General features: G+C 39.4%; 2 protein-coding genes across 3 annotated transcripts in view; both read right to left on the bottom strand.

Annotated features, from left to right (window-relative positions):
• llgl1 (LLGL scribble cell polarity complex component 1) overlaps positions 1-6,428 on the bottom strand; it is a 36,541-nt gene extending 30,113 nt beyond the window's left edge. Inside the window, exons 1-2 of one of the 2 annotated variants that reach the window (XM_028042293.1) lie at positions 6,015-6,428; positions 2,017-2,114 (exon numbers count right to left, since the gene is read on the bottom strand). In XM_028042293.1, the coding sequence (XP_027898094.1) occupies positions 2,017-2,114; positions 6,015-6,095 (179 nt within the window). In that variant the 5' untranslated portion in view covers positions 6,096-6,428. The remainder of the gene's footprint in view (positions 1-2,016; positions 2,115-6,014) is intronic. The other variant, XM_028042292.1, reaches the window with a different exon arrangement.
• A 1,200-nt stretch (positions 6,429-7,628) lies between these two features.
• myo15aa (myosin XVAa) overlaps positions 7,629-12,086 on the bottom strand; it is a 43,967-nt gene continuing 39,509 nt past the window's right edge. The window contains exons 60-66 of the mRNA XM_028041503.1: positions 11,906-12,002; positions 11,643-11,803; positions 10,685-10,818; positions 10,370-10,503; positions 10,015-10,148; positions 8,501-8,641; positions 7,629-8,363 (exon numbers count right to left, since the gene is read on the bottom strand). Coding sequence (XP_027897304.1) covers positions 8,262-8,363; positions 8,501-8,641; positions 10,015-10,148; positions 10,370-10,503; positions 10,685-10,818; positions 11,643-11,803; positions 11,906-12,002 — 903 coding nt within the window. The 3' untranslated portion in view covers positions 7,629-8,261. The remainder of the gene's footprint in view (positions 8,364-8,500; positions 8,642-10,014; positions 10,149-10,369; positions 10,504-10,684; positions 10,819-11,642; positions 11,804-11,905; positions 12,003-12,086) is intronic.

Below are 12,086 nucleotides of genomic sequence, written 5' to 3'. Positions count from 1 at the left end.
AAGAGTTTTATTAGGTAGGATCGTCCCGCGCTAATCAGAAACGAACCCTTCCACAAAACCACATCGGATCTCGCCCTGGAAGTATTGCTGAAGCCCTGACAGGGTTGACTGCAGCAGAGATAACAAGGAAGACAACATCACCAAGTGCACGAGTCTGTGAGCTGTTAGCATTTCTGACATAACTGAAAGCCTGGGTCAAATTATAGTTTTGGTGCAATGCATGTGACGAGCCAAACCAGAGCTTTTCTCAGTGCAGCTTCACTCAGTGCTCCTAATTATCTTGTGCTGCTCAGATGGATCAGAATCCGGTGGCGTCCTGTGGAACAGCTGCAGGTAGGATAACCCAGAAGAAAAAGGAAGTGCTTTTGTGGAGAAACAATCTCAACACTATTGCATTTCTTTACGAATTTAAGAGAGGGGATCCTTGGATTGGTTAATATGCACATCCCTGGAGAGGAGTTTCACATGTATAACCAGGAAACACGGCTAAATGCTTCGACAACTTTAGTAAACAGTGACAGATCACTCCCATTCTCCTCACTTAAGTGGTGCAGACAGTGCAACTTCCCATAGAGATCACACACACACAGCGTCTCAGCGCTCTACCAGACCAATGTTACATAAACTGCACTTCTACAATCACAACTGATCAGCATTTCCTCACAGTTTCAAAAAAAAAAAACTAAGCAGTGAAGCATCACCCACCTCAGACTGTAAGCAGCATTCCCTTCAACATAAATGGTAAATAAAGAAAACATCTTATGGCTCAATAGGTCAGCATTTGATAGCATACAGCTGAACACAGGTCTTTGGCTACTTCGCAGAGCTGATGTGGAGATAAGAGGCAGCCTGCTAAAGGGATGCAAACTGACAGCAAAAGAAGGAAATCAGCTTCCGCACTCAGTCTGGGGTTTTTGTTTATGGTCCCAAGCTTGAAATATTTAACTTTCCTGGATGGTTTGATCCTAAAATATAATTTTATATTCTCAATAACATTCCTCTCATTAACTTTGAGGATTCTAGTACTTAATAAATTGATAAATGTGCGATTGGGAGACTCTGATAGCTCAAGGATTCAAATAAAAATAACTTGCATTGCTTTACAGAAGTATTAATACCCTTTCAGTCCCACTATAACCAAAACCTTCAATGGGTTTTACGTAATAGAACACATTGCACAACTGTAGCCGTGTTTCCATCAATATTTTAATTTTGAAGTATTGCATTAAGAACAGCTGATGGGTGTCGCTGGCCACAAGAAACCCGGAGAAATATCTAAGTTCAAACCTCCAGCTTGGACACAAGAACCGTCTCCATTTTTCTGAGATGTGTGGTCCGTGCTTGTTTGAAACCTCTACATCTTCTTTATTACAGCTATGCGTAACGTCAACATCTGATGAAATTACGCCCTGGGTAGCCTGCCATGTACACTACATGGAAACACGCCTAATTCACATTTTCCTTTTTTTTCTTTTTTTTTTGTCTTTTTGACACCACAAGAGTTTGCATGATAGTTAGACAGAAACATAACTTGTGAAGAGGAAATAAAAGGATGCATTATACTTTGTTTTAGAATTGAAAATTTTGCTTTGGTGTTCAGCCCCTTTAAAGTGACATCCCAAAATAAGATCCAGTGTAAAGACGTGGCTTCAGAAATAGCAAACCGTCCAGATTGGGAATAATTTAATCTGTTTAAACACAGTTGTACTCTGAAGGCCTGAAACGGCTTGATAAATAACATTTTCAAAGAAACTTAGTCTGTAGTTGTGTAAAGCTGAAAGACACTTAGTCAATAAGTCTTGCAGACTTAATAAGATGTTGACACAGTCATTCCACGTCACAATAATACCCTACATTGTGATGGTCTACCACATTAAAATGACAAAACGTATAAAAAAGTGGCCTGAATACTTTTGCACCTTGGAAGGTTCCAGCTGAGGAGTAGCGATAATCAAAAAAGAAAAAGAAAAAAAAAGGTAAACACAGAAACAGAAGCTCACCAGCGATAAAGGATACATTTTTATGGCTCCTGACTTTGTGCCAATGGCCATCAGCTGCAGCTTGGGGTCAAAGGCCAGGGCACTGGGCTGATGGGGGAACCCATGCTCCACAGTCTGGGAGGAGGAAGACAGAGGAGAGGAAAAAAATGACAAGATGACACAGCAAAGACAAAATACACCGTATAAACCCGCCTAAAACACGTCCACCTCTTTTTCCAAGTTAGACTTTTTCATCAGCAAGGCGTCTAAAAGGGAGGACCACTTTAATAAAGTCAGAGGAAACTTTTAAAAAAGGCCACTGAATGACAGCCTTCAACACTTTATAGCCATGTTCTGCAGACCTTGTTAACTGGGATTAACATCAATTCACAGGCTTATTTTCCCCTTGTGCCCGTGGCACGGAATGGCAGACAGCTGGGAATGCACTTAGAGCTGCAGAGAAAAAGTGAGCAGATTCTGGAAAGAGTAAAAGACCTTCCCAGGTCTTCCTCTTGGAAGTGACGTGAAGTAAAAGCGTCGATGCTTTCTGCCTTTAGCCGATTGCACACAAATACAGTCACATCAAAGTACGCCTCCCGTGGACAGACCACCTCTGTGACAGTCACAGCAGCTGGTACCGAACAGTAAAACAAGCGTGCTGTTCCAACAAAACAAACAGTCCGTGGACTTTAAACACGATACACCATTCAGACGAGATGACTCTACACGGCACTGAGGTGCCTCACCACCCACACACACACAACCACTATCAAAGGCATTTACTTAGAGGGTGTCTCTGCAGACATCTTGTTTAGATGAACAGACCGGCATCCACAGATATTCAATAGAGTCCAACAAGACGAAGGAATGCAATAAAGTTTAAAAAACAACAAGAATATTCAGAAATGTGAAGAGACACTCAAGAAGAAGAGCCGTTTTAGGCTAAAATCTAAAACATCTGTTTGCCTCAATACAATAAAACATAAAAGACACTTAAGACCCCATCACTATTAGTTGGTCTTCCTTTGAAAAATTAGCAACATCAGCTTTTCTGAAGCTTAGAAAGATTATCTGGATAATGTGGGAAAAATCCTGTCTTAACTTTTCTCTTCAGCTGCTGTTCAGACATGGTTGCTAAAGCTGGATGTGCATCAAAATGTGCTTTGCTCTCATTCACCGCCTCTGTGTAGGAATGGGCACTTCTGCCACTAAACACATCCATTAGACATGCACATTAAGGGCAGTTCAAGTCCTCCCAACTAGTCAAATAATCAATATGCAAAGCAGGAATGCATGACACTCTAAATACTGTCTTCATCCAAATATTGTGTCCACGCAGTCCTTTCAGGTATTGAGTGCACCAATATTGCCATAGCAGTTCCAGTTCGATATATTGTGCAGCTCTAATGCTGAAGAGAATTTGAAGAAAAAAGGAATAGATGTGCACATAAGTTTACATAAAAACGTCACCTTTATGATGCGCATGTGAAGTGTCTTGTGAAAGTTTTCCTATACCTTTAACTTTTGTAATATTTTTGCATTACAATCACAAATTTCTAAAAAGGGAGCTAATATAAAAGAAAACAAAAGTTGGAACAAATATGATACATGGTTCTCAAAAATCATATGATTTAAAAAAAAAAAGTTTGCAGTTGTCAAAACAATCTGGGAATAGGTGAAAATATGTGAATCATTTGCAAGGAAGGCACTATGACTGTTACGATTTTTGCATGTAAAAAAACGGTTGCCAGGCGATCGTCGGTGTTGTAATGAACTAATCAAGATGTTTCACCAAACCCAGTCTTTAAAAAGGGGATTACTCCTCTCGACAGAAATACAGGATGTACAGCATTTCACTGGGTTAATCCCACATAGAGTTAAACAGGAAGGTTAAGACAACCAAAGAAACTTTGGATTAACATTCCAATGTGAATTTGATTTTACTTGCAAAGTTTGTAGTGCTCATATTTTCACATCTAAAGGACAAATTTGAAAGCAGAATAGAAACACAAAGGTAACTTCATACACTGAGGCAGGCGGCCAAAGAAGAGGAGGTCGGGGAGCGTAATGAAAAACAAATGGAGTGCATAAGAGCTTTCCCAACTGTGACTAATTGTTTTGATGCTGAAAATGAGAAAGAACGTGCCAAAATTGTATTTCCTCAAGTTTTCTTTCTGATATAAATTGCATTGAGTTTATTTTAAATGACAGTAGTGATCTACGCGTTTATCTGGCTCCATTCGGGAGAGCCGGTATTGATTAAATGAGTCTTTCAACATGAAATGTTTGGATAGGGACGCTCTCTGGAACACTTTCAGTCTCACCTAACATGAGTTCAAGGCCACAACATTGAAAGTTTGGCTCATTTCTGCACAGTACACGAGTACAGTTCAGAGATTCTGTTGGCCAAGCTGCAGAACCTCCAAAAATTTATCAATACATCATCTCCCTGAACCCAAATTAAATAAAGATCTGTTGCAAAATCCTTTTACGGACACCACAAGTTTCACAGCAGTGCTCAAGCTATTTATCATCTCATGCAAAGTTCTTTTTCAGTTTTTTTTATTCTAATAATCACTTGCCAATCTACACAATCGCATTTCAACCGTTCATTGTCCTCAATAATTTTGCCAGTTGCACCTTTTCTGTTAGCTTGTATTTTCATGCTTGCATGCGAAAACTTTACAGTATTACAGTAAAAATATATATTTTTACCGAATAAAATTAAGTAAAATGTTCCAGCAGTATATGAGAAGGGAAATTTGGCAACAGCCAATAGTCTCCGATGAAAAACTGGAATTACTCAATGTCATCGTCTAAGAAGTAATATGTAGTTTCAGGTGAATTATTTTTTTTTCCCTTTGAGTCCCGGTGTTAAAATCCCTTAAAAGTGTCGTGTGTTATCGTTTTAAACTAGGTGAAAATATTTCTTCAAGTAGCGTAGATCTGCCGTTTTCCACACACACAAAGAACATTACACAATCATTTATTTTACAGGTTATGAATTTGCACAGGAACAAATCAGCACTGGTTAAAGTTCTTGATATGATCACTATTAACACCAGTTTGCTTCAACTTCGCCATCCAAAAGAGAATCCATCATGACCGGAGGACATCTGAGTGAATCTGTCTCAAGCGCAAAAGACTTTCAACTCAAACCCTTCATGATCCATGTCAAAATCTACCAAACTCACTCATACGGTGTAATGTTAAGAGCAGCAGGTCAGCTTGGTTCTCTAATGAAGTCATCGATTCAAACACACAAAGCAGAAATTGCTTTTGTCCTCCTTCAGCTGCCTTTTTCAAACTAGAGTATTCTTTGCAATCCTGCAGTAAAATCCACACTTCATTACACAGCCGTGTTTTCATGTTGCTTTACCTCTGAGTGAAAATTATTCAAAACGAGACAGTTTAAGAAAATGAAGTTGAACTTCATATTCATAGTTTCGCCCTGAGACTGACAGAAGCATGGGGCTGTATGAGTTTAAATATCACTTGTGAGTGAGTGTGTGTGTGTGTGTGTGTGTGTGTGTGTGTGTGTGTGTGTGTGTGTGAGAAAGAGAGAGACGCTGTCCCCATCTAGATTAAATCATTAACATATGATTTCTGGATCAAACTGTTGAAACTGCTCAATCTCCTTCATCTGTAATCGCGGATAATCCCCATCAGTGATCAAAAAAGGTATGTAATTAACACCACAAGAGTTTTTTTTAAGTTCCAAACTGATTTTGCTGTAAACTTTGATAGGAGGTCACATGAAACCACCCCACAGTCGTCAACAAAGCCCGTCCGAGTCCAGTCTGCACTCAGCCCCATCAATCAGAAGCTGTAATGTCTCTCCGTGTGGGAATCACTGCATGATAACAGCAGCACAGAGACGAGCAGCTAGTTTAAATGCTGCAGCGTGATCTCCATCTAAAACGCACCCTGTTTCTAATAAAACAGACCCGTTCAGTTGCTTTTTTGGGGGGGGTGGCAGATCTGCAGAAGATGAGGAACGCCTGCCTCCCTCCCCTCCTTGTCCCGTTACTTTACCTTGTTAAAAGCGAAGAGTTCCTGTTTTATCTTTTCTCTTTGCGGGTCGGTGCCCTGCCGACGAAACCTGAACTTCATCATCTTCGAAGAGGGTAATGGGGAGCAGGCTCGACCCGGTGGGACGGAAGGGAAAACGCGTAGCAAGCGAGCCCGGAGTTATCAGCGGCGCAGCGGACTATGCTAAGCTAACTAACGGACTAGCCCATGTAGGCTTTAAACGCGGGGCTCCAGCTGTAGCTGCTGCTGCTGAGACAACTCTTCTCTACCCTCCTCTCCTCCCGGGGCTGTTTAGGTCGCTGTGGGTTTGACCACAACCCCCTCCCTATCCCGGTTCACACGAAACTCGTCATTCTTCACCAATGACGGCAAAGAAATCTGCGAGAAACCAGTCAGAAACACCCACGCGCCCGAGAAATTCGGGGAGGAGTGCTCGTTCTGTAACACGGAGTACACCGACTCAGCGGCGCCGCTACGAGCGCGTATTGGAGACAGTAAAAGGTACGTTGAAAACAACAAAACTAAGCAAACCCCGGATAAGTAGCCAATGAGAGTTTCAAATCAAAACAAAAAAAAAAACACAGTGAAATAATCCTGAGATTTACTAAAGCAGCACAAGCGGTTGTAAAATCAATTGTTAAATTAGATTTGATGCACTCAAATATTACAACTGAACTGAGACTGCTCCACCTAAAAATGTTGTATTACTGATACGAAAGTCACAAACGAACTTATCAAAAATTATATTATAGAAAAATCTTTCTCCAACTATCAGAATAATGTTCTTAAAAGTTTAGGAGATTATTCAAACGATGAAAGGTATATTTTTCCTATTTCTCGTAAGGTTAACAATTTACAGTGAACCTTATTCGGAATTCAAGGTTCTGAATGAGGTTTATTTAACTAAACCTCGTGTTTATTTAACTAAATTTCATCTTGTTCATTACTTAATGAACAAGATGAAGTTTAAAGCAGTTATCTGAGTATTTCAGGAAAACGAGACCAACGATTTGGCTCTTTTATTTAGAATAAATGAGGATTTTCAGATTATTTAGTCTTAATGGGTAGATTTTCAAATCCAGATTTATTTGACCACAAAACCAAATTTTACATGTTGAAAAGAACAAGCTAAATTTAGTTGCAAAATTTTTGAAGGTGGTGAAGATTGAGTCAGCAAGCAAATTATTTCCACTGTTTGAAAAGAACTGTCACTATTCAAAACTTTTTATTTTCCCTACCACACACAACGAATTCTTCACAATTCTGTCGGTTCAATTTGTATTGTGTTTCAATGTGCCTTTAAATGTCGAATAACAGTTGTGTTAAAAAACTCTGAAGCATTCCAGTAAATGAAGGATTTAAATCCTCTTTTTACTATAAATATAAGCCTATGTAAGCTGAATCATTGTGTGGTTGTAATTAAACATTTGTAATAATAATAATAATAATAATAAAAATAATAATAATAATAATAATGTTGCAAACAATTTTCATTTCACTTAATTTAAAAGTAATTTATGATTGCCTGCATAAAACACATTGAGGTTTAAGTTAAAGGGGCAAGGAGACTTTTTAAAGGCACCATAAAAAATATACAGTAATTCGAACACACAGAGATTATATTACAAACTTTAATGTCCAGCATTAGTCAAATACATTAATTGTAGACATTTTTATAAAATATTCATTGTACTAAAAGAAATGTATTCAGTGCATACTGTTTATTAATGTGGCTTCAAACTTTATTCACCAAAATCTGGTCCTATTTAGTGCTATCTGATTAGATATTTGCCTTTGTTTACATGGCAAAGAGGAGAAAAAGAATTGAGTTGGTTGCATTCTCCAGCTTCCATCTGCACATAAACAAGGAGAACACCTTATCTCTGATTTATGAGGATGAATTTAAATGCATATTCAAGTCTAATGAAAGACAGTGCATCATGTGAAACCATGATCATTTGCTAATGTGTTAAGCAAGGCAAGGTTAAACATGTAGGTTATTCAATTTGCATATCTGTTTTAGTAGAACGGTAAACTGCCAGGAAAACACTTTGCACACCTACAAGAGGAACTTCTTCCTTTTGCTGAGCGCAAACTCACATCTAATTTCAATAAATGCACATTTCATCTTAGCTTAAATAAAATGAGAATATAAAAATATCAAAATATTCAAACATTTTAGAGGCAGATACAGTGCCCTCATGGGGCACTAAAGAAGGATTTTCGTGTCCATCCATGGTAATTTCTGTGCTACAGCAGAGTGATTTCACTTGGTGGCAAGGTGAGTCTCTTCTCTCTGAATGACAGCATGTTCTCCATGTGCATAGCAATGACTCGGCACAGCTCCAGGCCCTGGGAAACATACAAACACAGATTGATATGGAAGTTAAGACAATCCGTTAAAGTGAAAGCAGATTTACTTGTGCATTATGCAATGTAATGTTTGCCTACTGGTCATTGCTGCATCTTTTATGAGGACAGTTACACACCTGCTCCAGCTGCAGCTGCGTGATTCGCTGGTTGAGCAAGTCTCCGATCATGATCTCCACGTACGGGTAACTGGAGCCTGAAGTTGGTCTCTGGGTGCGGGTCGACTGTACCTCCTTCAGCGGGAAACGTACCATGGCGTCCTAATCACACACATGCAAACATACTCACAAATGAGCATAACAAACAAATATAAACATTTCTCAATTGGTTTTTGTTTCTTTTTGCATGTGGTTTACTGTCTCCAGATGGCACACATAAAGCTCAGCAAGTGCCAGGAGTTGGACTTGAAAACAATTTTTAGGGAAACAGTGTTCCCTCTGTCACATTCCTTGGATGTTTTGGTTCGGTTTTTGTTTGTGTTCATTTCCTTGTGGGTTATTTATGTTTTACCAGTCTTGCCATACTCCATTCCATTCTCCATATTTATTATTGTTGTCAAGGGGTTGCCATATTAGTTTATTCCTTAATTTTTATTTCCAAAGTTTTTCTTTGTGTTCCATGTATTTTTCTTAGATTATTGTCAGGATGTTTCTCGTGTTCCTTAATTGAATCAGTTCAGCTTATTCTTTGTTGATTAGTCACGTCCCTCAGTCTGCCTGCTTTGCCTTCCCTCACAGCTGCACCCTTTTATTAATCAACCTCCTATTTCTTGTTCAGCAATCATGTTGCCTGTCAGTTTCTTCTGTTTTCATGCACCTCAGTCCATGCTCCATGTTCACTTTTGTTTATGCACAATCTGTAAAATTTTTATTTAATCATCAAACCTGTTAAAATACATAATTTGAGTACCTATCCGTGCCTCGGCTCTGCCTCAACCTGGTGCTTCTTGACAACCTTGCCATATTAAACCTTGATCACTGATTGAGGGAAAGTGGTGTGGTCTGATTAAAAATTTACATAGAATCATCATCAGCATGAATGTTATATTTATTTTGAGCTTTTAACTTTAGGATTTATTTGAACAAATTTTCTGGGTAGACTGATTGTACAATGAACAGTTTTAGTAATTACACAAATTGGGTTTTACATTTAGCAAGAAACAAAAGAGCCACATGCATTTTGTAGCTATAAAAAAGGTTCTGCTACAATTCTGGCTGACATTTTTAAATGTAAAAACTCAATAATAATAATAATAATACACAAGAACCCTTACTCTTAGTGGCAACAATTTGTCCTATTGACTTGTCAGATATTAATTAAAAAATCAGGTCATATGGTATTTTAAAACTAGAAATAGGTTTCCCTGGCCTACTTTAGTGAAACATCTGGCATCATTTGGACTCCATATAAAATAAACACAAGCAAACAAGTACACAACTTCACCAGCGGAGGAGGCTATTTGACTCGTTTTAAAGTAACTTGGTAAAAAAAAAAAAAAAAAGTATTAACTCCTTAAAAGCTCTAATAAGCAGTCATCACATTGCTACACTCACCCAATTTTGTAATGTAAAGCATGAATTTTGATTTTGTGGATGTCTGACTGACATTGTGGATGTGCTAGCCGTTTACTCACGTGGGTGTCCTTGTTAAGAAAGTGCAGTCCGTTCAGGTTCACAGCCAGGATGCAGGGCGCCTGGATAGATGAAGAGCTCAAACTCTGTATGTAGAAGAAAGAGGAGCCAAACATGGGGAAGGCACTGACCAGACCTGAAGAGAAACACACAAACAAATCTCTATACAACCAGCCACATAAAAAATAATATTAATTCATTTATTTAAAAAAATCAATCTGATGTACATTTCAACTATTGAATTAGTTTCTGATCTAAGAAGAAATAGTCAACAATATAAGAGCCTATCTACGTACCACTGTCTCTTAGGCATTCATCTTAATGTTAAAAATGTTGGACACATTAACAAAGTCTTACCGAGGAACTGTGCGCGGGCCTGGTGCGGGTTTAAAGGCTGGACGTACTGCATGTGCTGCGTTACCATGTTCAGCCATTGTTGGGAACCCTGTTTGCTGTAGAACTGTGAGGGGACGCATTCCTGCACCTCGCGGCTAGAAACATACAAAAACATTCAGTGGGTTTTATTAGGTTACATGTGCTACTGTGTCTGGATATGTGAAGACAGCGTAGGGATAACAGGATGCTGTGGGTTAGTTTGCTTATTTTTATTCTTTAGTTTATGCAGAAGAAAATGATTCATACTTGAAAACAAAATCAGGAGAATATATTTACAGCGTGGGCAGGTAGATGGCGTCCTTGGCACGATGCTGTAGGGAGCCCAGCCTGGCAATTTGTTGCATATGCTGGTCACTGGGCTTACCTTGAGGAACTACACCCAGCAAAGCCTTCAGGTAGTCTGGTAAGACCTGGAAAAATGACAGAACTGGGTGGAAGGCAGTCTCCACAAGGTACAGAAATATTATCTACTGTCAATATTGTGCTACATGAAGCATATTAATAAACTGGTGTTTGTTGTTTTTAAGGTAAGGAGCTTTATCTCCCAGGCATCAGTAACTGCTACGTACATGCACCGTTTCCAATAAAATGCAGATGCCCCTTTGTGAGCACTTGTTATATGTGCTTCCATCCTCCCTTTAAAGTGAAGAATAATAGATTCTGCTTCGTTCTGACTCCACCCTGGTTCAGTTGTTACCTTGTATGAGCCTGCAGAAGGCAGGGAGAAAGGCCAGCTCTGGTTTTATAGGTACGGCAGAGAGGAGCAAGCAAATGAAGCCATTGCTAGATAGTTTCTAACTTTTCTTTCAGTCCATCAGAAATTTATGTTTGGTGTTTCATTCATTCGTACTTGTTTAAACAGAAACCGGGCGAGACAAATAGATAGAATGGGGCCTTGTCTGCAGCAATGCTGAGCCAGAAAGCTAAGATTTACTGGTTTGTCTACATTCCTGCCCCCAACTAATGGTCATGAGACATAAATCCTGACCGAAAAAAGAGGCAGAAACCAATTTCCTCCACTGTCCTCCTAAAGGAAGACTAAGGGATTTTGGAATAGTGCTGCTGCTCCTCCAGTCATTTAAACTGGTTTGGGTATCTATGCATCCCTTCTAAAACACCTTGAGCTGGAGAGGATTACTCAGGAGAGAAAACTTCTCTGGGTAACTTGTAACTTTGTGACCAGATGGCTAGAGGGATGTTTAGCCATTGCTCAGCTTAAAAGACAGTGCTGTACCTGGTTGTAGTGCATGGTGACATAAAGCTCGTTGTCAAGTTTAAGAGCCAGACTCCATACGACCCTTCTAAACCACAGACTGTAGTTGGCATCCACTGGCTCGGCCTCTGTGGCGATGTCCAAGATGTACTCACGCTTGTTCAGGGGACGCACATTCTGACCTACACAAGAGAGCAGCACAGTTATCAGATCTTATGTAGCTACATAATGCAAAACGGGTTGAGATTTTAAAGTTGCCCTACAGCAAAACCTCCACACTTTACCTCTATGTGTTACCAGAAAGACCGCATATTCATCCAACGCCTCCAGTCTTTGTAGTCCCATTTCTGAGCAGAGCTCCTCAATCGCATCCAACGCGACCTGACATAAATAAGTTTGTTAACATCCATCCTTCCTCACAGATTTAGCACGCGTGTTGTTTTTTTCCTACTTTTACACCAGCCA

The sequence above is a fragment of the Xiphophorus couchianus genome, chromosome 16, assembly GCF_001444195.1.
Source record: "Xiphophorus couchianus chromosome 16, X_couchianus-1.0, whole genome shotgun sequence".
NCBI lineage: Eukaryota > Metazoa > Chordata > Actinopteri > Cyprinodontiformes > Poeciliidae > Xiphophorus > Xiphophorus couchianus.
The sequence above is the reverse complement of the archived record's forward strand: the minus strand, read 5'-3'. Positions and strand labels throughout refer to the sequence as shown.